The sequence below is a fragment of the Orbicella franksi genome, chromosome 12 (assembly GCF_964199315.1).
Source record: "Orbicella franksi chromosome 12, jaOrbFran1.1, whole genome shotgun sequence".
In the NCBI taxonomy this organism is placed as follows: domain Eukaryota; kingdom Metazoa; phylum Cnidaria; class Anthozoa; order Scleractinia; family Merulinidae; genus Orbicella; species Orbicella franksi.
The window spans coordinates 20,497,314-20,523,388 of record NC_138156.1 but is presented as its reverse complement, the minus strand read 5'-3'; the positions used below and the strand labels follow the sequence as shown (position 1 = coordinate 20,523,388).

The 26,075-nt window shown below is 40.4% G+C and overlaps 1 protein-coding gene and 1 pseudogene across 3 annotated transcripts; one reads left to right on the top strand and one right to left on the bottom strand.

Annotated features, from left to right (window-relative positions):
• Nucleotides 1–1,204: 1,204 nt before the first annotated feature.
• Nucleotides 1,205–26,050, bottom strand: LOC145462564 (uncharacterized). 3 transcript variants are annotated; one of them, XM_081446115.1, is made up of 7 exons: nucleotides 26,018–26,050; nucleotides 25,892–25,948; nucleotides 5,209–5,286; nucleotides 4,122–4,289; nucleotides 3,670–3,789; nucleotides 2,556–2,745; nucleotides 1,205–2,229 (listed from the first exon to the last, which is right to left on the bottom strand). In XM_081446115.1, exons 3-7 carry the CDS (start codon nucleotides 5,231–5,233, stop codon nucleotides 2,178–2,180), a joined length of 555 nt encoding a protein of 184 aa, XP_081302241.1. In that variant the 5' UTR covers nucleotides 5,234–5,286; nucleotides 25,892–25,948; nucleotides 26,018–26,050; the 3' UTR covers nucleotides 1,205–2,177. The 3 variants fall into 3 exon arrangements, with proteins under 3 accessions (XP_081302241.1, XP_081302243.1, XP_081302240.1); XM_081446117.1 differs by lacking the exons at nucleotides 25,892–25,948; nucleotides 26,018–26,050 and adding an exon at nucleotides 7,690–8,175; XM_081446114.1 differs by lacking the exons at nucleotides 25,892–25,948; nucleotides 26,018–26,050 and having other exon boundaries at nucleotides 5,209–5,843.
• On the top strand, nucleotides 8,456–12,519 carry LOC145462559 (serine/threonine-protein kinase mos pseudogene; annotated as a pseudogene).
• Nucleotides 26,051–26,075: the final 25 nt, after the last annotated feature.

Here is a 26,075-nt window from a genome sequence, read left to right as displayed (position 1 = left end):
GGGTAATGAGAGGGCAGGTGCAAACATCGTGGCAAGAAAAGGTTTTGATCCACAATTCAATTCAATTCAATTCTTTATTTACACTATACAGAGGCATTTAGATGCATTTTATAGGTAAAGTAATCACAGGTCATATGCTAGCCTCTTCCAGGCGTTCAGTTAGTTGGAGCGCATCGCGAAAAACAGCGCGGGAAAAAATAAATAATAAAAAAAAAAAACGCGGCGAGATGAAACGAAAGTTCTTTCGCTTCCTCTCGCCATGCTTTTTATATTTTTTCGCGCGCTGTTTTTCGCGCTGCGCTCCAACTAACTGAACGCCTGGAAGAGGCTAGTCATATGCATTCAAACAACCCTTCTCGGAGCAGCCAGAAGATCTGAATTAAGGAATTTAGGTTTTGTAGCCAATGCTTACTTCGGTGTTAAAAAATTGCTTCTGGCACATGGATTGTAAATACATATCTGAAAAAATACACTTAACAAATACATATCGAATCGTTTCAATTCTCTATGCCAGTGATGTCCTCGCCTCTCAGTCGACTTCTCCAACCAACGTTTTTCTTTGTCATTCAGGTTCGAGTAATATGAAAGGACGAATTTCTAAGCAACTTTAACTACAGTCAAACCTCCACTAACGGCCACCTCTCTACAACGGCCGCTTTTTTTGGTCCCAGCGTACAGTCCATACATTCACTCTTATTCTAACCTCTCTACTGAAATAAGCTGCAAATTATTATTAGCTGTAAATTTTTATTTAAACTAGATAAGATCTTACATTGTAAATTTTTTAATTCTTATTTTGTAATTATTCTTTATTGTTTATTTACACACGACCCCACGAGCTGCAAGCTTAATTACTTATCGTGTTTAAATAAAGGTTACTTACTTATTTACTTTCTTCTACAACGGCCGCTTTTTTTGGTCCCAGCCTACTGTCCATACATTCACTCTTATTCTAACCTCTCTACAACGGCCAGCTCTCCACAACGGCAACGGCCACTGAAACTCGCCCCAACTGCCAAAATAACCTTTCGACAACGGCTAAGTAATCAACGACTGACGAACGGTATATACAAAACCCCATTTTCTTATCGTAAAAGGTCACCAAACTTGATCCGTACCGCACGCCGTTGGTCTCCGTTTCCGTTAAGTTTCTGTTTTATTGATATCTTTTGATTCATATACGCTAAAGTAAGCCTTTTTTGAAAAAAAAAAAACAAAAAAATGTTACAACCCCGAAAAAAACCGGTGTCGCATTACACCCCTACCTCCCCCTAACGGTCACCTCTCGACAACGGCCACTTTCCTTTCCAAGGTGGCCGTTGCGGAGAGGTTCGACTGTAAAATTGCAATCCTGACCAACTTGATACGCCAACAGTTCCACAGAAGAAGAGACTGTTCTGGGTTATTGTGGGTGGAAGAAATGAACGAGCCAAATAATGCCTGGTAACCGAATCTTGCTGTCAGCTCAGTACTTAAATTCAAGAGTATGTTAGCTCATTGGAATGACTGTTTACATTTGGTTGTATATGACAAGCTCATTTATCAGACGGGCAACTGAGACCACGGCTTCTAGTAAGTCCGTTGCTTCGCAACATGAGGTAAGACGTGACGTATCACATGGGGCATCAAGATGGCGGAGCGCATAGGCTAGCCTCCTTATGGTGTTGCCTCGTTACGGTGCTAAGAATGTAACGGATTAAGAAGTTGAGCTGTGAATAAACAATTTTGACAGTTGGTGATTAAATCACTTACACTGAACTTCACACTATCGCCAAAAAAGCACGCCACACAGTTGCCCGTAAATTATCGTCAAGCAATATGGAGACTTCAGGCAGTGTTCCCGCCTATTGTCAACGTATGGTTGGTCAAGAAGACAAATAAAATAAGTTTGTTTTTTTTTTTTTTCTGGGGTGAGGTGTGGGGAGGGGGGGGGGCGCTAAAATATCGGACGAGGATACTGACGCATCGACAGTTATATCACCAAACCCACGGTTGATCCCGAAAGGAGAAACTGTGCGGAATCCGAATGTATTCTTATCTACCATTACGAGAAGACGTCTGATGTTTGTTCCGACGGCAGTAGTACATTACTATCTCGCAAGAGCCCCCATGTGTGTACACCATATGGTTATTCGCCCACTCTTGTCCCACCGGTGTTTGTTGTCTAAACATCTTGATTACCCAGTTTCGTACGTGAATTCTTTTGGAGCTGGAGTGGTTTGTTTGTCTCTAAAACAGAATCGGACGACAAAACCAGTTTTTAAACGTTCATTTAAGACTTCACATCTATTTTGCCGTCTTCGTTTCGCATAGAAGCGCAAGTTTGCACAGGAGTGAAAGATTCATCGACATACTACAAATAGATCGGAAAGAATTATCACGTGAAATAAAACGCTTCTCTCTTGCGTTATGGTCTCTTGTTCATAAATAGAATATGAGCTCATCATACAGAATGGAACAAACGATGGATTGTCGAAATATGGACGCTCGATCAAAGCGCCAAAAAAAGGGAAAAAGAGGTGATTCACACCCGTTAACTTACTTAGCTTACTTACCCACTAGAACGGACTCGTTCCTTGTGGCGCTTTTTCTTTAGCTTTCGTTTCTGATTTTTGGACAATTTCGAAGTTTGTTCTGTTGATTCGGCCGCGAGCTGTGATCCAGTGCGCCGCGCGGCCTGTTCTTCGCATTCCTTAGCACTGGATTGATACAATGTTTCATGTGCTGCGCTGAGATCTTGGGAAACTGATGAAAAATGATGACGAGTTCTGTTACTTGTCTTGCGTAATGGCAGTATTACAACTGAATGATCACTGTTTTTGTGTTAGCCTCCGACGCAGACGCGCTTTGGGTTGTCACCCACATCTTCCTCCGAAGTTTGCGTGACAAGGCCAAAGGGGGTCTAGTAGTCCGCATAGGAGGATATTTTTGAGTATCGCCAACCTTAAAGAAGCAAACTGATTGTAAACCTCTATTCTTTCAGGTATAACGAAGAAAGTAACATAATGAAAGTCGCGTACATGCCTTGTACCATTTCATCGCATTCTCTCTTCTTTCTGTCATATCTCGTTTCAGCAGACTTCGTGCCTTCTTAGTGGCTTGTAGTGCAGTTATGGCCCCCCTCTCTGTCACGCAACGCTACGCAAAGAGAGGACCAGAACTGGACTAAGTGGCCTGTTATAGACCAGTTTGACTGAACGCTCTGGAATCAAAATTGATGTAATGGCCTACCGTATGGCCTATAAAGCCCTCCCCTCCGTCCCTCCCTCTCCCTCCTTCTTTCTGATTCTAATAAGCACCCTTTTCTTTAACTTTTCAAGGTGATAATCTGGGGATTAGTCACTTAACGACGAGGATCATTTTGTCCATCCCTTATTTTTTTTTTTTGTTACATCTTGCAAAGACGTTTGGCAAGAAACATAAATTGTTGTATTTTCATCTAATACAGGGGTTTCATTAACATCTTCAGCAGGAAGGCAACCGGATTTTACAGACGGGCAAAATCTTTTTGAACTGAACTTCTTTATAAGAACAACTTTCCTCTTGATGTTCAAACCAAGTGGGTAAAAGCATCCTCACAGCCGGTCAGTTCGCCCTCTCCGACTCTAACATGCACTCCCCCCTCCCCAACTCCTTTCTTAGATGCCATTATAGGATTTCGTTTTTTACCTCGTAAAGACCTTGGCGAGGAAGATAAGACAGGTTTTTCTACAGCATGAAGCTGTGGAGAGTACGGCGACGTTTTTTCTTCATGTAGCGAAACGTCATCGTTTGGAGCAAGATTTCGACCTAGAACGAAATAACATGAAACTCGTACGTCAAATCATACGATGAATTCATATCCGAAGTAAACAGGAGCTACGTTGTGGTTTGCGCATCTTGAAAAGTTGAGTCTAAATTTTTCAAGTTCGTCGTTTGTAATCCGTGTTAATCTTCTCCATCCTTAACCATCCTTGTTCCTTTATGGTTTAATATTATCTATTTGGTATTTTTCTAACTAAGTAAACTACTATTTTCAGGTTTCCTTCAATTTAAAGGTAATTTTGCACCGCGCCAAAAATTCTCAAAATATTGTGACTGAGCTGAACGAAATAACAAGGTACGTAAGAAATGAATACTACCGTCATGCTCGCCGAGCTTCCGTTTCTGTCCCTTACTGGCCACGTCATGTAAGTCTTCACTTTCCGTCCCGACAGGCGAATATAATTGCTTCGTCGTGTCCTCATCATTCTCTGAATCTGTTTCCTCTTCTGAAGGAAACAACTTGCTTAAGACTCTCCGGCGAAAAACTGACGAGAGAGAGAAGACCAGGTAATTAGCTCTGATCTAATTTGTCTGCAAAAATAAAGTTTTCTTCTGAGGCTAAATCCAAATCTTTTTACTGTGCCTTTCAATAACATGCGGACTCTAAAATTCAAAGCTCCACCGACAAATGCGTTTTTCGCTACCGTCAATCAAATGTTCAGCGGCTCCTCCCAGCTTCCGACTACTACCGAGCACTGCTTCGTTGTCTGAACTGTGCAACGATTTGATTACCGCGCGCTCGGTAGTAGTTGGAAGCTGGGAGGAGCAGCCGATGATTTGATTGACGTTTGCGAAAAACGCATTTGTCGGTTGAGCTTTGAATTTTAGAGTCCGCATGTTACTGAAAGGCGCAGTAAGTGCCACTAAAACGAAATTTTTGGATCCTTTTTGTTTTTTCGCCCAATCTATAGTTTCAAACGTACTCACGATGAACTTTACTTTTGCCAAACCTTAACGCATAGCAAAAAAAGTGTCCGGACTCTGGAACCGAATTTAAGGACCTGGCTGTATAAATACGGGAAGCGTGGTAAATCCTATCTTGTTTTCACTTGATTTGTTCGAGTTTTAATCTTCATCTTGTCACGACCTACTACGGCTTTCTTAAATCCTGACAAAAGTCTATCAAATAATAAACCACGCGTTGGACTTCGGATCCAACGGCTCAGCTCCAAGCCCTGCCCCGGGTCACTGAGTTAGTATTTCACCCTTTAAGTGTTTGGTGAATTTTTTGAGCCTTCTCATCCTCTACAAACAACAGCAATTGGGAGGCGGGAAAAGGACGTCAGCAATGTCTTCACTAGTGAGGATATGAATAATATGCCACTCGGGTTCCGGATGTAGTTACGAGTGGTGTATTTCTCAGTGAAAGAATCGTGACAATATAATATGGAAAAGTTCACTTACATGTTTCCCTGTCAGCTGAGGTCATTCGGTCACAACTCACAAGCGGCTGTTTCGATGACCGCGAGAAGCATCCGACAACTAAAAGAAGACGAAAAAAATTGGTAAAATAAAGGTGGATTTGAACCCCATGTTGAGGAGGCGCAGTGGCCTCATGGTTAGTACGCTCGCCTCCGGATCGAGCGGTCCGGGTTCGAGCCCTGGCCTGGGACATTGTGTTGTGTTCTTGGGCAAGACACTTTACTCTTACAGTGCCTCTCTCCACCCAGGGGTATAAATGGGTACCGGTGAATTTAATGTTAAGGGTAACTCTGCGATGGACTAGTATTTCAACCCTCCCCCGGGGAGGGGGGAGGGGGTTGAAATACTCCTGGCCGCTTCATGCCACTGAAACCGGAGATACAGGGAATTCATTTAGATCCATACAAACAAAAAGTTCAAGCCTACTACACCAGAATATTAGAAAGTTTAAGATTAAGCATTAGAAAAGCAGGTAAATATGTAGACAAGGTGGTAAAAAACACTCTATTCTGATCGCCACTAACACAAAAGCACAGACTTGCTCTTTGTAGAAGATGACTAATTTTATCTCAAAGGAACATTTTCTCTGGTTTGAGTGTTCTGTCCAGGGCTTTTTTTCCTCATAATCAGAGTCAAAATTTTCCGCCATTTTGCCGGAACGGTGACGTCACAAATCTTTCATGACATCACAACTATCATCTGGTGAAAAATCAGACTGAAGAGGGAAAAGAAAAACCTGGAAAGAAACTGGGAACGAATATTCCCAAAAGAGTCCTGAAACTTTTCCTTACACATACGCATCAAAATAAAACGAAAAAAATGTTGTTTTCCACACAAATTAGAAAGATCAATAGTAAACTACCAAAAATCAAGTGTTGTTTTAGGTATGTTTGTTCAAATTGACAACACGACGCTAAAAACTTCTCTCAGGGGTAACCGAAAAACAGGCAATCGACGGTTTGAACAAACACTGAACAGGAACTTTAAAACTCGGTCGTTAAAGCCATTGTTAAAAAGACTGGCGTCAACCTTGCGTCAACTGTCGCAATAAAATGATAAATTAGTTCTAAATTCGATTTCAATTTTGCTTTACGATGTACGCCACAGACGCAATTCAGTTATTGTCGTCATCTTTGCAGAGTTTTTGTCTCAATCTATAAATAAACAAAATAAAACATGAGCAATACACATAATGAAGACCGAGGCGGATATTACGAAGATTGAATCGACAATATGGATTCCGTACTTATAAATCATTTTGAAGATCACTTTTCTACAAAAACTTCCTGATGCCGGCAACAATAGACGTGTCTCGACCACTCATTACCGCGAGCTATAAGTTTCGTTTTCCATCTATCCCTTGTTAAAACTTGTAGAAGAAACTGGCCTTGTATCTGAGCTGCGTGGATGCGTGCGTGGATGCGTGCGTGGATGCGTGCGTGGATTACTATAACTACTGCCTACTCCACGTAAATAATAACAAGTATTGCGGGATTACTATAGCTACTGCCTGTTGTCCAGGTAAATACTAACGAGTGTTACGGGGGCATAGGCAAGGTACTTACGCTGCGAGCCGAGCTTTCTTGATGGCAGCATCTGGTACCTTGTTGCGATACGCCACTTTGCGCAATGCGAAAGTTAAGATCAAATTAACGACCAAAATGCTCTTAGCTTTGAAAATGATAGGAACATTTTACATCTTCAATAGCTGCTCTGGAGTTAAATGGACTATTAAAAATTTAAGTATCTTCCCAGAATTGTGTTGAAACCTGATGGTATTGTTTTCACTGTCATTCTTTTAAAAATAACATACGGTTTTCAATACAATATCGCCACAGAAAAAGTCATTCTGTCAAGGTCAGAGGAGAGAGCACCGATGCTTCTTTTTAATCTCGCCGAGTTCAACCCCACCGAAAGTTATAAACGGGTTTATCTTTCACTTTCGACGCGCCGAAAACTGAAATTGAAAATAATTGAATATCCGTATGTAGGGGCAATATTAACTATGGAATCTCCAATGAATCCCTGTGCCAAACTAAGAAGTGTAAATATTAGACCGAAGACCGAAAAAGACCACGAAAAAAAACCCAAATCCCTGCGACCGCTAAAAATAGAGAGTCACGCAAACGTAGATGAAATATTTAGAAGGTAATTGCGCGTTGAAGTGAAACTAGCGTGAGAGCGAAGGATTTGAGAGGTGACATGGAACATTACAGTACACACGCAGTGCTAATCAGAACATTAATTTTCTAAATCAATGATTCGAAGCAACACGCAATGCAGGAATCAAGGAGAAAGGCCTTTTACTTCACATTAGCAACGTGTTAAACAGTGGGAAACAATCGCATAAATTCGAAGTCTGTGGATGAAAGGTTTTTAAAGGAGCCTTTTGCAATAGCTGCTTTGCGTTATTTTGGCCTCAGTGCTAGTGTTGACGAGTATGGCATCGTGAATGAAACCCACCAATGTCACTTGGAGCGATGCTATGTCAATCAAGCGCACATCGTCTGAATGGCGATCGATCTGAGCCAATCAGATGGCGTTTTTCAATGGTTGCCACGCGAGCAAAGGCTCGAGTCACTCCATTCAACAATTAACGTCCATCTGCGGTAGAAATGCAAAATAGGTTGTCATGCAAGGTAATTTACAATAGCGCAAGTTCAACCACAGAAAATTCAACCCGATCGCCCACTTGAGCGAGCAGTGCGCAACGTGCAATTCGACTGTGGTATGGAAAAGGATGGAAATATTTTCCCACGTGCGAAAAAACCCAGCAGTTCAACGCGCAATGATTTTCGTGAGCCGCCAACGCAATTTGTTGCGTTAAGGGATTAGTGTCAATATTCCGTTTACGCTCGATCGCATCAATTGCTATGCAAATTTACGTGCTTCCACGCATACGAGCCAGCGTGCACAGCCGAAAACCACACACGAGTATTACGAAACCCGTGCGATATGCACTGCTATTTTAAGCAGCTCTGCTGTTGCATACAGCTGGGGGAAAGAGGAATATTTCGCCAGCTTCTCCAGCACGGCTGTTCCCGTTTGCAAAATACACTCTACTCTATGAATGAACCTCGTGGGGCGTCAAGCGAGACTGTCGCTCATTGGTTATGCTTGAACGGTTCCAGCCCTGTGATTGGTCAAGAGACTCATCAACTTCTGTTTTACCCCCCGAATTCACACCTGAGAAAGGCTTTGCGCGTGGCTTATTAGTAGTCCCTTAGAAAAGCATTTGTTTCAGTACGTAGCCGGCTCGCGCTCTGCGACTCTACAAAGAGAGTACACATTAGAAAATTTCGCCAGTCCTGGCTAAATCAGCCTCGAGTCAAACTCACAAAAAGCAGCAATTGTCAACCGCCGAAGAGCTAAGGAAGAGAAAAACACATTTCAGCTCGCAGACGGTGTATTTATATTTCACTTTCGAGACATGGTGCTGCACGAAGTTCAGAGAACATTGTGTGAGAGCTGCAGCAGGCTTCGACGAAGAGAAATGGTTCACAACACGATTCAGAGCGGCAAGTTTGACGCATCCGAGCTTAAACTCGGACGATTATTAGGAAGTGGAGGTTTTGGATGTGTGTACGAGGCAAGATATCGCGGTGAGAGACTGGCAGTTAAAAAGCTTCACCAAGGAACAAAGAACGAGAGAGCTGCGCTGGAAAGTTTCGAAGCTGAAAGTTCCATTCTACACTTCAGCCATCCGAACATTGTGCGTACCCTCGCGGTGCTCACAATAATGGACGCTAGATGCGTGATAATGGAGTTCGCCGGCGAAAGGAACTTACAAAGCGTTATAAACGATCCATTTGAGGAGTTAGGCAGTGATCGGCGCAGAAAATTCTCATTAAATATTGCCACAGCCTTGGAGTTTGCCCACCAACAAGGGCTGGCCCATCTAGACCTAAAACCGGGCAATGTGCTCGTAACTGCGGACGATCAGTGCAAACTGGCAGATTTTGGGTGCTGCCGAGCCGTGGAGGAAAATAACAAGCCTGCTAGCCCAACAAAGTCGAATTTGACGGGAACTTATGCTTACAGAGCACCGGAACTTCTCAAGGGCGAAAGTCCAACGACTAAAGCGGACATCTATTCATACGGAGTTTGCCTTTGGCAAATGTTAACAAGAGAGCAGCCTTATGGAAACGAGAATCAACACGTAGTTATTTTCGGAGTCGTTGCGTATCAGCTGCGGCCCGAATTAAACGAAGAAATTACAGGAGATGAACAATATGTAAATTTAATCAGACAATGTTGGCAAGCCGAGGCTAAGTTCAGACCTGCAGCTTCTGACATTGTTGCCAAGCTCCAAGAAATCCGAGCTGCTCAGAAAGAATTTACCAGAGATCTGCTAGAGGAAAGGAAAGTCAACGATTGCGACAGATCAAGAGTTTGTAGTCCTCAGGTGTGCCATCAAAACACCAGACTACACTAACTGTGGTCTCCATTAAGGCAGCAGTGCAGTGGACAATCTAGTTTTCTAGTATTTCAATGCAAATTTTTTGTAAAGTGACAACGGGTTTTAAATTTTCGGCTCGTGCACAAAACAGTTCTTATGCTTCTAAAAGGACGTTGGACAAGAAAAAATGCCTTTTTATAAAAATAAATCAAGTTATATTGTAAACATTTGTATAATATTACCATTATAGAAAAAAAAGTGCTCCTGCCAAGACGAAAATAATCTATGAATTCTCAATAAAAGAATGCAACAATTTGCAAATTAAGTTTGTGTTCGTTTGATTTTTCGCCGCATAACGCATGGCTAGTTTTCATAGCGCGATATTTTACTTGCATGAGTAAACCACCGCTCACGGAAGCGAAATGGCGCACTCTTTTGTTCCAGTTGGTGGGATATTTTACTTTTTGCCTTGATATTAACAGCGCAGCGCAGCTATTTCAAAAGTGTTCCATAGATCAGCCGATAAAGATTAACAAAGGACGCTAGGCACAGTCAATCGAGTGACTTATTCGACGCCAAACCCGGTTAATTCTCGAGAGAATTTTGAATCGGCGTCTTTCGCAAGACTTACAGAGCAACTTAATTTTTACTTCTGGTCTATTCTTAAACCCCCTGGAGACGGCTTTTGTTAAGGCCACGTTCTTGCAACGACAGTTCGTCGCAGATCGACCGCGCAGAGTTTTTACAACACATCAGGAATATTGGCACGGGTTGGGCGACTCATTTCAAGAAAAACGTGATTTCTCGTAAAATCAAAGTTCGCAAATCTAAAACAAAATTGGGCATTTTTCTATACCGCCAACCGCTTCCAACCCTGTGACCGACCGACCGAACGAGCCTCAAAAACCGTGAATGCTTAACCCAAGCACAACAAAGAGAACCACAAATTTGCATTCGTTGCACATAAAAACTCATTGTAGTTATCCAGCTGTAGTTGTCCATTAAAATCAATAGTGCCTTTTGCAACCATGGTACAAGGGACTCAGCAAGTTCAGCGCTAACTCCATTGTGTCTTCACCTGCTGGGGGCGTGGCACGCATTGAACGAGACCTAGCCTCGAACGCTGATTGGTCGCCGAGACAATACAATCAATTTACTTAATAGGCGACGCGTGCCGCAGCGCGAGCTGCTCATATGCGAAGCCGCAAGAAAGAAAAGCGCTGGGTTGTTCAATACACTATGTGCTAAAAAATAATCCAAAGTTGACGATTGAACTCGCGACGCGAGAGCGCTCGATAAGTCGCGCAAAACCGCGCAAAATCGTAAAAGCACCGAGACATGAGGTAATGATGCGTAATTGGAGCTTTCCGCTTTTGAACACAAGTCTCATTAGACATCATGGCTACACTCTAACCCAGATCATGAAAGCCCTTGTAATAAATTTGCAGCGTTCAATTTGTAACGATTACGACTAAACTGCGCCTTGGCTGATCATACGCTCGCGATCAAACAGCTCTATTGCTTTTTTTCACTCTATCACACAGTCTAGCAATATATCGAGACCCCGGGAAGTCATTCAAAACGAATATCTACCCCGCTGGGTTTGCAGGTTGAGGCGAGAACGTCAAATCATTACCTATGCAAAAAACGTGCAAACAGCTGAAAATCAAAATCAATGGCATCGTAATGGAGAAGCAAATCCAATCAAATGTTAAGTCGAGACTGTTCTGTAGGGATCCGACAGCTCAACCATCTTCCAAATTCTACCATCGCGCGCGGACTTATCGCAAATTCAACTCGACAAAAACTCTGCCACAGATATCTTCCAGTTGTTCACCCAAGCTACACAAGGAATGGCTACTAAATAAACTTTCAGCTCAATCTTTCCTTCCGTTGTTTGGATACGCTTTTTCGAAAATAGAAAAAGTAAATAATTGCATGTCAGCTTACTGATTAATGAAGTTCCGAAATTTCTTTTGTTCCTGCACCGAGCTAACCTGTCGCTAAGCAACAATGCGAGCAGAGTATGGTTGGTAATTGAAACGTTGCTTAGGGGAAGTGTGAAATTTGATCAAGCAGAATTTTTCTGTCATGTAAGATGGTTGGCCTTGGGAAGCGCACAGCACACGCCCGTGGGCGATTCTTTGAAGATAAATGGCTAATTTAACCGAGATGAGCTAATAAAGTTGACCGAGAATTTACACGCGGGTTATAGATGTAATAATGCATCTTGAAATCAATCGGACGATTGAGGCAAAATGTGGCAAGGTTTTCAAAGTTTATAATGACGTACACGAGTTTCAATTGGCCACGCAGATTTTAAATGGCTGGATTTGTTTTTATACAAGCAGAATTGAAAAGGAGAGCATTTTAATAAAGCCTTCGATGGATGTAAATTGGTTTAAACTTGAAGCGAAGCTGTCAAAAGCTATTGACTGATTTACTAGAGCATCATAATCAAACAAACATCGAGGGAACTACAGCACAAATGGCTTGCTATTGTGGAGTTGTCTTGGGGCCGCTTACAACTTCCGCACAGTCAAATTACTGTCTTTTCAAACAAAATCCAAATCAAGCTTAAACAATACTCTCTTTGGTCAAACATTCTTGTAATTAAGAATATGAACTTATTTACATTCATGCGACAGGTGAAATTCACGATGTGATCGCACAAAACCAAAACACTGTCCATTGCGAGGTAAACCATAAACACAGTAGCAACGCTATTTATCATAAAAGTCGAAACTAGGAGCAACAGATGGTATAAGCCACACAAAAGAAAATGAGGAAAAAGGCGAAAAGAGGAAAGAATTGCGGAAAACCTCGCGCAGGTTACTAGGAAACGGCACGAGAAGAAATGTTTGTTTTCGAACGCAACATTTTCTAACTCAAAAACAGCGAAAATAATCGTGAAATTCTCTTTATGCTGTTTCGTCACGGAAAGCAAATTAAACGCTCCGTGAAGATCCTAACAGCGAGGCAAAAAAGCTGAAGCAGGCTGAATAAACCGGCTTGCCTCTAATCAACTGCTCGGCCAAATTGCCTTTCAATTATATTCATCCCAGCAAAACGTGCCATTTTGCTGACCTAATAGCTCTTGCAAGCAGAGCATAAGTTTACTTGATTGATTTCTCGGCGTAAAAGGTCACGGGAAAACTTTTTTGCTTGTCCTTCTCAATGAGTTAAGATTAGTTTCATTGCCCGAGTGGCAACGGCTAAATTAAGCGCGCGCTCCTTTCATGCATGTGTAAAATTTCGCACATTTTCAATGGGGGTGCTGTTCCAGCAGCTGTTCTGTGGACTAAACAAAGAGAAACGTATTCTGAACACACGCGGCTCATTGTTCGCAGACAACTGTAAGAATTTGATCCCAAATTAAATTGTACAACCACAGTTACCGGGCGTGTAACCAGGACGAACGCGCTAACGTCGAAGCGTGCCGCCCGTCTCCGAGGTCCGCAATGTGCGAAGGTCAATTTGCACCATTTTGAGGGTACCCACGTGATTCTTGCGGTTGCTATGTGGATGTCCACTAAATTAGTTTCTGAACTCAATAAGGTTTTTAGCGGCTTTTCACATCATACAACGGCCACATGCTTGCGGAGTGTTGCTATCGAAGAGATGCCTGCTCGATTCTCACGGGGACTGAATTAACGCAAAGCTTGCGTGCGGCGGGGCTTCCGTTTTATTCTGGCTTCGGGCTGGCAAAGAATAAGACTCCTGTGGAGCGCTGCATTTTCTGACCTTGGAATAAAAAAGGCGGTGGGAGGTAGACTTCGGATTTACAATTTAACGATAAAAAGATCGCTTCAGCTCCAGAGGCGGGCTAAAATTGATACGATTCTTTGTTCAACCCTACATCTATCAAATGAGAAATTTTATAACGCACAGCCCCAATTCACTAACATAAACATCAACAACAGAACAAGAGCAACTCTTGACTAGGCTGTCAAAACAGTCTGCCAAGAACGATCGAGGACCTCACTGAACGAGTCCAGCCAGAAAAATTTTAAAAGCATAATCCTTTGTCCGTTACAACAATAACCTTTTCATGCCATGATCGAAATAATAATTTTCCTTACTGAGTTTCATAGACTTTTCTTCATAATGGTTGTGAGAATTTGATGCAACACCACGAAAATGAAAATGAACCTGTTGGCGGAACACATTTTCATATGAATGGTTTAGACTGGTTTTGACGCAGGCAAAACGCAACTCGGAAATTGGCTATTGTTAGTCTCCCGATTTCTCTCAAAAGTTTATTTCAAAAACGATCCTGTAGCCAATGCTTATAGACTCTAGTCATAAATGGCTGCCAATTTAAAATTATTTTGAATGTAGTTAAATTAGCCCAACTAACCTCGTTTGAAAGTAAAAATTCTTTGGAATGATCAACTCAAAAACGAGGTTAGTTGGGTTAATTTTAATACGTACAAAAGAATTTTTACTTGGCAGCCATTTATGAATAGGGTCATTTATGAATAGGCCCCTATATATTTCTTGATAACAAAGTAATCAAAAAGACATTATTAGAAAAATTTGTATCGAAAGAAAACACTACGTTTCTGTCAAGTGACCGCACGGCTGATGTAATCGAACGAGCACGCAGGTATTTCAATAACTGAAGAAACTTCTGGAAGCAGACAAGACTCTCTAAATAATTTCCGGACACTTAGAAATTCTTAGAATCCCAGATCTTAGTTAAATTCCAACTGCTGAGCCCCCTCCCAAGGTATTTAGCAAATACGGGAACAACAGCATTTATTTTTAGAGAACAGGGGATATTGTCAAATTATTTTCAGGAAACATGGGAACTCCTGATTAGATTGTTGGGATCAAGGAACACTAAAATCTACTTTCAATTATATATTTTTTTAAACTTTCCCAATCCCTAAAATAAATAATATAATGTCAGCATAACCTAGGTGGGTCATAAAGTCCTTTTCACTCGAGTATTATTTTGGGAACGTTTGTTTCTGCCATATGGCAAAAATCAAGATTACGACAATGTTACATTTTCTATTGGTTACAGCTGATCACGACGCAGCTCGATCGAAGCAATCACAGTTGTACCAATTACTGCATGGGGCAATTTATTACACTAGGCATGGAAAGCCTATGGAGAAATGGAGCCTTGATCGGCTTAGATTAAGTGTAACCACAGCTGAGACACAAGGGCCTCATGGAAATTTTTTATCAATGACCTCCTAGACCGTTTTAATCCAAGCCTTATCACCAAATTTAGTATTAAAAGTCGTTTAACGCTTGTTGCTTTGTCGAAAACACATTTTCAGAAATGAAGAAGTGACGCTAATGCTCCTACAGCGTGAATTCGATTACAGATTCAGCAAGAAAATTAAGGAATGGTTGAAGAGGCAATGTTTTACACCACTTGCTTAGTTCACAGCTGCCAAGTTCTACTGCAGTGTTTCAGCCAGAAAATTTTACTTGAGGGCCAAAGTGGCCCCTGAAGACCCTTTTTAGGGGCCAATTTTTTTAGGAAAGGGGCCAATAAATTGAAAGCTACAGAAGGAAAACAATGCGTCAGGGTACCAAGGAAAATAAAGCAGTTTATTAGATCTGTGATAAAATTTAATAAGTGCTTTTTGGAGTGTTTCAACTCAATAAAGTTTCTTTTGAATCAGATACTAGATACTAGTATGAAGTGCATTACTAGAGAACAATCCTTAGGCATACATGACGTAGTCAATGATCAAGGGTTTGCAATGCATTATAGGGCGATTTCAAACACGACCAGCCATTTGGAAGTTTTCCGATGTGAGAGAATAAATACAGCAAAGCAAAAGGACGGATTGATTTCTTTTCTTATGTTGAATGTTTTAGAAGCAAAGATCTTTCAATATGATTTTCTAGAAGGACATAATGTGTGACAAAATAGCCGTTATTGATCGTCAACACAGAGAAATGTAGTCGCCATTATGGTGACAAAACCAGAATTTTTGGTCGCCAAGGATGAAATGTTAGTTGCATTGGCGACCGTATCGGCCGCAATTTCGAGCCCTGGGATAGCTTTTAAAACACTGTGCCTGTGTTAAGCCTGAACTCTTTTAAAAGGAAAGGGCCAAATTGGCCCTTTTCTCGTTTTTCAGGGGGCCATCTCTGATTGCAGCGCGGGATTTCCGCAATGGCGCGCTCTGGCCGAAACACTGTCTACTACCCAGAGGTTTTCACCACAACACACTACAAGGATTTAACCAAGTTACTCCCTCCAAAGGCACACAAACTATCTGAAAAGCAGTTGAATCAAATGAGGAACTGGAGAGCAATGTATGGTCAGAGCATTCCCGAGAAAACAATACGAAACATGACAACAAAGGACAACCGAGGAACTCTGTCTACAAATCGAAATGTAGCCGACTCTGTGACTATACAGTCTAGATTTCACCGTGCTGAGTGAAGCAGCAGTGATCCCAGTGCCGCATGAAAAAAAAAACAAAACAAAAACAAAACAAAAAAAAAAACAGAGACTTTGTACAAACCAAGCCAGATTGTCTGTGTTTAAGTTGATTCCAGTGATTCTCATCAATTGTAATACAGTCAAACCTGTATTAGGCGGACACCCTCGGGACCCATGCTAGTGTCCGCTTAATAGAGTGTGTGCATTGTCACGCAATAAAAAATAAAATCAAAAACCATTCAGTGGATAAAGTCAAGAAATTGTTTTATTATAGACGATAAATAAAGACGACAGCTCTCCAATTTTAAGGTGTGTGCGTTGTTCCAAAGTTGAGATATTCGTCGAAATGTTCCGCGCAAAATTATAGAACCTAGTCCTCCAATATGGCGGCCGGAAAATAGTGTAAACATCTGGAACTTACTTTGGCTATCTAGACAACTGATTATCTGAACCGAATATTTACACAAGCACTTTTCCTAATACTTTAACTCTTAAAATGGCTAAAAATCACGAGATAAGTGTATATTTCTCGACAAACGCGATCTTAGCTTCATGCCACGCACCGCCATAACTTCGAAATTGAAAATGCGCCAGTTTTCAAACGAAGGACGCTATTGAGCTGAAAAGTTGTAAACAGATATAAATTTAGTATCTCTTATGCTTGATGAGGGTAAAACCTTTAGAGGCTCTTTAGTTTTGGATTTGAGAATTTGATGACGTCACGTGCACACACTCTATACAGGGTGTCCGTTGAAAACAGGTTCCCTCAGAATTCGTCTTAAAAGGGTCATATTAATTTTCCTCACTATTAAAAGACCTTGAAAGAGTCAAATAGCATTCTTGTGAAAGATCGAGAACTCTGAAATACCCGTATTTCCATAAACAATGACAAGTATATGAGGTAAAGCGATTTAAGTGCGATACAATAACAGTATCCACATTGATCGAATCATGTGAAAGTTCACAAAACCAAACAAGAACAAAAGTTCTGTAAAAACAAAACCGAATAACAAAATATTGCATTTCTGTGACAGCTCAGTTTACTGGCAAACTTAAATGACCGATCTACTAAAACGTGGACAAAAAAATCATGCATTCTTTTTGCACTGTCCGTCTGATACAGGTTTCTAAGAATAGAAATGACCATCAAAGTCAAGTTTAAGGGGTCCGCGTCCGTTAATAGAGGTGTCCGTTGAATACAGGTATTTTTTACAGTGAATGTGGGAAAAGAAAAATGGGACTTGAACTGCTGTCCGCTTAATAGAGGGTGTCCGCTTAATATGGGGTCCGCTTAATACAGGTTTGACTGTAATAGCCTGTCTGCAGGAGAATGTGAGTGTCGGCATAAAACATAATCCTCTTCGTGCCTACATGCCTTCGTGTCTGCTTCGTGGCGCATAAAAAAAAACAGTGTTCATTCAAGATGCTTTGAATCTGGTGCTGTTCAAGGAAGATGCAGAGAGATAGTGTCAATATCAGCGTTGTTTGCCATGACTACCGTCACGATATCTTAGAGCTTGAAGAAGGTGATGGATGTGCTTCAAGATACCAATGAAGTCGTCACTATCGCAGAGGCAGTTGACACCGTTGAGATGACAGAAACTGCAGCCAATGAAGTACAGCATGAGCGGATTCCAAGGGGAAGAAAGAAGCGGTTTGAAAGCGATTTTTAGTGCAGAGTGCACTATTGGGATGGTTTTGGGTGCTGCCTGCCGCTAAGGCACTAATTCCCTATGGCCCTATGGCGCTAAGGTGTAAACTTTAATGTTTGTTTAATTATTTAATTTCAATTAATTAATTAGTCTGGAGGCAAGGAAGCGGTGGGGTGAGGTGGGAAAGGTACTTGTGTACCCTAACGTAAAACATGTTCCATCTACGTCAGTTAGGTGTGAATATCGCAAAGCTATATATTTGTTTCAAGTAACCCCTTGCTCTCCTTATTTTCTCTCATGAATAGCAAAGTAAAACAAGTAAACAAATGTGGGGAACAATGATAAAAACTTTTGGGGATCAAGAGAACAGCGCAAAAGTTTTTGGGATCAAGGGAGCACGAGCTTAAAACATTTTAGGGAACAAGTGGTTTTATAAATGGGGAACAAGGGATAAAATCAAAAAAGATTAAGGGATCATGGGAACATGTAACCCCACCGCCCCTAGGAAGGGCTCACTGCTTGAAGACTTGTTTGTCATATGAGGTTCAATTCCAAAGTACTAAATGGAGTACGTCACGGTTTGCACATCTTGAAAAGTTCAGCCTAAATTTTTCAAGTTCGTCGTTTGTAATCCGTGTAAATCTTCTCCATCCCTGTTCCTTTATGGTTTATTATTGTCTCTCTGATGTTTGTCGATCTTACTATTTTCAGGTTTCCTACAAATTTAAGTTAATTTTCTACGTGGCCAAAATAACTCAAAATGCCGTGACTAAGCTCCCTTTAGCAGCATAAAAAAGATTACAACTTTGATATGAAGAATATACTACAACCTGCCATGGAGTGTGGATTGAGTGCTTTTAAAATTACCTACCAATTCTTTTATACTGATCAAATAAACTAAAGTTCCGAATACTCGTTGGCGTTCGTCTTTTTAAATGAACGATGGTTGACTTAGCTTTGCCTCAAGGACTACTTGCCCCACATAAGACTATAGTTCGGGTTCCAAAAGGTTTCTAAACGGTCTACAGAGAACAAACGACCACCTAGATCGAAAGCCTCTCATACTATATAGCTAGTGACTTTATCGAAAAACTAAACTCGGGCAAAACCTGCCGATATAGCAGTTTTTAGTGGCTAGAATACACCAGTGTTAGTTTTAGTAATATCTGCCAAATGAATGGCAAATTTATAAGAAATTTATAAGAAATTTCTAAATGATATCGTTGCAGGTCATGCAACAGTTTGAATCAAAAATGACAGAGAACAAATCGTCTAGGAAAACTTGTCGACATCCTGTGTATTCTTTAGTGTGATTTATTAAAAGTTACTTTGCCCACATTCACGCACTTAGCAAGATTATGACTGGTTCTTTAACAGCACGTGTCATTTCCGAAAAGCTTAGCTGTCCAATTACAGCTGCCCCCTGCAAGGGCTTGCACTTTGACAGATGCTATCGGGAAATATACATGAATGAGTTCCTTTTAACGTCTTACAACTAATGACAGTCAGAGCAGCTTCGATGGCCAATGACAGCTGCCCACTTACAGGGGCTTACAATCTGATAGTGCATGCACTCGAATGGGTTCCTTTTACGTGGGTTGACAACCATTGAGAGCATGACCAACTCAGGCATCCAATTACAGGTGTCCACTTGTAAGGGCGTGTAACTTCACAGTGCACTCGATTGACTTTCCTATTACGTTAGTTGAGCTTTTAATTTGACGGTTCTCATTGACAACTAGTGCATTTGAATGGGTTCCTTTTACGTTGGTTAACAACCATTGAGAGCACTTGTCCACTTATGAGGCGTGTAACTTAACAGTGCACTCGAATGCCGGGCTTCCTTTTCATGTTAATTGGGCTTTTAATATGACGGCTCTCATTGGTGCAATCAAATGATTCCTTTTCTTTTGCTAGAGACTTTTTATACAAAAAAAAAAAAAAACACATTTCCATCAAATATCAGAAACGTTCCGCATTTTTTCTCCTATTATTTATTATTGCAGTGATTAACTGTTCACCAGAAGAAACTCCTGTAGTAGTTCCACTCTCTTAGCCCACAAAGCAGGTTTTTTTATCATCAAAAAGGACGCAAATATGACGGCGTTTGAATCAAACTCCGATATCAAATACTTTTCGTAAATATGATCTCTACAATATTCAAAAATTGTACATGTACCTAAAAAATTGCTGATCAAATTAGATTTCATAGCCTGAGCAGGAACGGCTCTGCACGCAACAGACAAATTAATACGAGGCGAACCGTTTTTCCTGTGCGTTAATTTGTCCGAAAAGTTTCGCGCCGAAATCCGACTACATCAGTAAATGCACGTAAACTTTCATTCTGTTTATTTAATATGTGAGAATGCTACATCTTTCAAACCACCCTCTCTGGAATCGTCCGCCGCAAAAAAAAAAAAAAAGACTTTATCGCTTTTATTTACAGTATATATTCCTGAGACAGTTCATTGCATGATAACACGAAGAATAAGTGATAAGCGTGGCTCAATCTCTTTAAGGCCCTGTCCACACAATACCGTAGAAATTTGAAAGCGGCGTTTTCACTCTGAAAACGCATCAAATGTTTCCCGTCCACACTACGCCGGATAAATTTGAAAACGCAACAATCACCGGTCATTTTGGATTTGTGTTTGAGGAAATCTCGGACAGGAAAATCACGTGATTATCGTGACGTCATCGTTTTCGAAAAGCTCCGTTTTCAAAATGTTTTCCGTCCGCACGAAAACGCAAAGACGGCGTTTTCAAATTTCACCGGTTTGAAGAACGTTTTCGAAAAGCTCCGTTTTCGTGACGGTTGGCCTAACCGTAGAAACAAAGCGGCGTTTTCAAATTTCTCTGGCCTGGTGTGGAGCCTAAGAATAAAACGAATGATACAAATTACGTAATATATTAACGATTAAATTATGCATTCAATACGACCATGCATCAGAAGAAATATTGGGCCACCTTCAACTCTTTAGAAAATGAATTTCTTATGTAATTAGCCTTTTTCATTTAAATAATAAACCGTTTTCTGAAAAGGTCGCTTATGTTTACAACTGAATTTAACGGTCAATTTTCTCACCAGAAAACGTTTCAGGGTTTTTGTTCATTTTCAATTGCAAGATGTTCTTTTTTGTGAAGGATATGTTGTCAAGGGACACTCGCCGGTATCACTGCGGGAGGCAATGTGGTTTCACGTTGCCGCTTGAACATTAAAAATATGAAGCTCACCGAAAATAGTAGTTGCCAAAGCCTGGGAAAATATTTTGAACGGGCGCGCACCGAGCGAGACTTTGCGTGCTTAACCAGGGAAACAAGAAAATGATTGAAAGAATGACCGCTCTTGAGCAACCGCAAAATTATCAATGAACAAAAAAAAACTTTTCAATATCCACTTGTACTTAACACTGAGCCACTTTCCATATTCACTAAGTGGTTTCAAATAAACAAACCAGCTTTTGTGAAAAGGGTTCATTTCAAATATTGAATTCGCAAAGAGCGGCTAATTGAAAATTCCACCATCCGCACGCAAGGTGGGGTAGTACAGCCTTGGTCGCTGAGCCTGAACTGCACCGAAGAAACTAGAGAGTTTCTTGCGTTCACTTCTAAACTGTCAAACCCATTTGTGCGTCAAATTTTGCATAATTGTGTCTATTGAAAACTCCATAGACCAGAACACGTTTTCACTGAGACAAAACACTTCTGAATTCCAATTCTATCAGGAACAGTAGACGAATATGCGCTGAGGGAATTTGCCACTGCAAATTCCTGATCATGGCAGTGTTTATTTACACCTTAAGTGTCCCCTGAAAACGCATCTATAAAACGAACTTGCTCATCTAAAATACAGTATTACAGTGACGTGCTTTAAACGGTCAGACGGTCACTATAGTAAATTATCAAGGCAAACCGCAGTGATTGGACCAAATAGTTCGCATTTAAGATTAGAACAGACTCGAATGTAGACACTGATATTGGCACAATTCTCTATTAAAAGGCTGGATTCATTCCAATGAACAGCTGGGTTTTAAATAGCGTCAGTGAAAACGTCAAATGATTACGAACAACGCCAGCAAGATCACCAAAACACAAGTAAAAAGATTAACCTCACTCGTGACAACACGCGAGTTTCGAGGATGCGCCCGTGAGAGGAGTACACAACACACGCGAGATCCCAGCCAATCTTGCTTTGGATCGTATAACTATCCGATTGTCGCTACAACCTGACAATCAGCCAAATCTACGGTGGCTTAGAAGAGGTATACAGAATAATTGACATTTTCATCATTTTAGCGACTCTATCACCAACGATTGTTTTTCGGGCAAATGAATTCACTTATCTACAACCGGCAAAAACAGAGATCCAATAGCAAAACTCCGGTTCTGAAAATGTCCAGTAACTTTTTGTACTTGCTCTCTTGCATATTTTGTTTTAAGGCCATACAAAGGAATGTAATAACATTCAGAGACCATACAAAGAAATTCAAGGAATTTTAGGGTCATACTAAGAAAGTAAAGGACTATCTGAGGACGCATAAATAAATTCCAAACATTTCAAGACCATGTTAAGAAATCCAAGGACTTTAAAGAGCAACTGTAGACTGCAAATTCTCCCTTCATCTCTCCTGTCCTTCAATAGACCATTTTACAGTTCTCTGCTTAGTGAACTAGCCTTTGAATGGCAGCGAGGCTAGAGGTGACCTTGCTTTCATACAGACCTCTCTGCTTTTGTCATGTAAATGCACCTAGTTAGCATTAGAACCTGATTTGCACAACAAAAGCAGTGAGGTCTGTATCAAAACAAGGTCAACTCCAGCCTCGCTGCCATTCAAAGGCCAGGTCACTGAGCAGACAACTGTAAAATGGTCTAACAGACATAACTAGGCAGGAGGCTAATTCAAAAACCTGATGGTTCATTTAGCCTCCAATCTTATCAATATAAGATTACAATAATTGTCGCCTTAACTGTAACATGCTACATATATTAAATATACTTCAAATGTTAAAAATTCATATTTGCATTGAGAAAATAAACATGTTGTTGTTGTTGTCCTATATCGCAGTCCTCAATCGTTTATAACACAATGCTTGAATTTGATTGGTTCTCAGGACACCTTATTAACAGCTAACATGAAGAGCATGAACAGCTTTGATGTTTCATGACAGCTGGTCACTTACAACTACTTGTAAGTTGACACATGTTGCCAACTTAAAGGGACACAGTCAGCTGGAGCACATGCGCATTAGATGCCATTTCATCTAGCTAATTTGCATATCACAGAGACGCGATCCATACTGTTTTTAACCAAATATGATAAAAATAGTATCATAGAATGAGCAAAAGCACACTCAAAAACAGGCTATTCAGTAAACAATTGAAAATCAAGCAAAACACTGTGAAGATTGAAGTGGATGTACTTTGATTTCAGGTTGAGGTGAACTTTTTTCAAAGTGAGAAAACTAGTGTCCAGGTCAGCGCAGTCCTAAAGCTGTGTCCCTTTAAGATCCCAGTAAACTTAGATGGTGAAGTTTCAAGAAACAAAAAAGAAATTTATCCTCCTTTGCTATCAAAAAGCTTCAGAAACATTTCATAGTAATAATTATTTCAGCTTAATTTTAGCATTGATTGATTGAACATGTATAATTCAGTGGCACTTTCATCTGATTGGGTTTGCACTTACTGCGCCTTTCAATAAAATGTGGACTCTAAAATTCAAAGCTCAACCAACAATGTGTTTTTCACTACCACCAATCAAAGGCTCGGCAGCTCTTCCCAGCTTCAGACTACTGCCAAGCGCACAGTAATCAAATCGAATCGTTGAGTACAGTTCAGACAACATAGTCAGAAGAAGGGAGGAGTGGCCGAACAGTTAATTGATGGTAGCAAAAAACGCTTTGGTTGGTTGAGCTTTGAATTTTAGAGTCCACATATTATTAAATTAATAAAAGGCGCAGTAACAACAAAGAAAAAACACACAGGGAGATTATTTAACGATCTGCTTCCAAACAAGAACGCTCTGACACTCCTAGGTACTAAACAATCCAAGCTTTTAAACAGTCTGAGTCCAACGATAACGTTTTATTTTTGTTTTGGTAGGACTGAATAATTAGCTCTATAAGATTGGTAATCTGTTTTGTTGCATTATTTTGAACCAGGGCTATCAAAAAAGGAATGGCACAGGGGGGAGAAGCTGATGGAAGTGCATGGAGTGGTTGAAGATCAGAAGAGACGAGGGACATCAAGGCAATGATAATTTGATGATGGTGATGATGATGATAATGATGATCAGGATGACAATGACAAAAATGATGATGACAGAGATGGCGACAAAGACAATGATGAAGATGTCCATGATATTTCCTAATAGTCTCTCCTAAAAATATTACAAGACTGACACAATATGAGGATGACTTCTTTCCTACAGTAATCATTATTCAATCTACACCAAGTCAAGCATGAAAATTCAATACTGATGAGTAATCATTTAGTTAATCAACAAGAGAAAATACTCAAATCCATGTATAATTACTGCACTTATCACCTGATCACTGAAAATTATTAGCTTCAGATCTCGAATGCAAACTTCTCTCACTTTTTGGAGTGAAGTGGATGACTGTGAACTAAGCCTGGCCTGTCCTGTTTCTAAACATATCACTCTTAGAAGACAGACAAATTCCAAAACACTAAAAAGTTGAAGACTATAAGGGCTACATACAGTCTTAATAGAACAGTATGTCGAAGAAAAACAGCTTCAAAAATCAAGAGTGTAAACAATACTATTGCAAAAACTGAATTATCAAAACAACATTTATCCCAAAGAAAATAAACCAAATATGGCCTCCAGTTGAGATTACCAAATATGTAGAATGATTTACAAAGACTATAGCTTTCATATGATAATTTTATTATAAAAACTTAATAGAACTTAGACTATGAATTCACATTTTCTTACTAGAGGTATTAATCAAGCAAGCTGTGGTGAGGACAAGGAATCTAAATAGTTTAATTGATGCAGCAAGACACAGCTGTCACACATAAAATATTTAGATGTGAGTTAAGGCCAAAACTAGCAACAACATAGGTGCATTATGGTGGTCTATTAGCATACCATAAAATTATCTTCACAAAGCCAGGGCCAAACAGCCCTAAAAACAAAGACATGGGGCTGTTTGGCCCCGGCATGACTGGACCCCTAGGCTATTTATTTCTAACACATTTGATGGAGGTAGGGCTTAACAGAGGGATGGCATATTCATTTAGCAAAATGCTGGCATGTTAAAAGTTTACCATTCAATTTCTCTGTACAATGCTAAGGTCAGTGAAGTTGCTTCAATTCTTTTTTAATAATGAAGTATCAGTAATTGTTCCCCCTCATCTCTTGCAAAGCAGGTGTTTGAGAAAAATACATGTAACTATGAGTAAACTGCATTTTCATAAATACATAGCCTCCATTTGGCATGAACACAAGCTCAGATATTTATCTTCAGATATTATCTGCTCCGAGAGGCAAACAGTTTTCTGAGAACATAGTTCAAGGAAAACTGTGAGCTTTGAGGAACAGGTATATGCCCAAGGACATATATAGGAGCATATTTTTGCACCTAATGGAGGCTATTGTTTGTCCTTCAAATACTTTACGCAACACATTCAGTTTTGAAAATTGGTGAATATCACTCGGACTTTCCCCAGTTTTAGCTGTAGCATATTCAGTCGTGCCACATTAGAACCAATCGCACAGTCAAGCAAAAATATTTGATGAATTATAAGCATGTATGTGTATTTCTCTCTGGATTGATACTGCCACATTAAACAAAATATGCATTGGCAATTTTAACACAGTCCATTGTTTAGCGTTTTGGTTGTGAAGGAAATAGGGGTGGGGTGGGATGGGGTGGTGGCGGGTTCATAAATTTCTTGCTCCAAAGGGAGGGGGCTCATTACTGAGGTGGGTGATTTACGGTGGCAAACAGTGAGAAAACCAATCACGTTATTAGGATAGTGGGCTATTGAAATGCGAATAAACCACAGAATTATACATGTCAAACAATTCCTTCCTCTCAACTATTCTTCTCTTGTTAAAGATTAAATAAAATAGCTGATTATAATATCTACCCATTAACGTATTTTGTCTCTAATGTGATATCTATACATAAAGATCAATAAAGACTTAAAATAGAAGTTGATCTACATACCATTACAGTGTAAGTTTTCTCTCACCGGTCACTTTAAAAGAAGGCTCGCAAGATAACCTACATAAAATAAGTTACTTAGGGTAAAAAATTTGAGTACCAACAAAGTTGCAAAAAAGAAGTATTCACCTGCAAATTTCTCTTTTACAACGTGCGCCATGCTCGCCGCCATATTTTAAACTTAGCT

Coding starts and splice junctions, on each gene's coding strand:
- LOC145462564 (XM_081446114.1), bottom strand. CDS start 5,419: ATGTCCCAGGCCAGGGCTCGAACCCGGACCGCTCGATCCGGAGGCGAG. Junction 4,290..5,208: donor CTCAGCTGACAGGGAAACAT/GTAAGTGAACTT, acceptor CTCTCTCGTCAG/TTTTTCGCCGGAGAGTCTTA. Junction 2,746..3,669: donor CTCGCCAAGGTCTTTACGAG/GTAAAAAACGAA, acceptor ATTTTTCATCAG/TTTCCCAAGATCTCAGCGCA.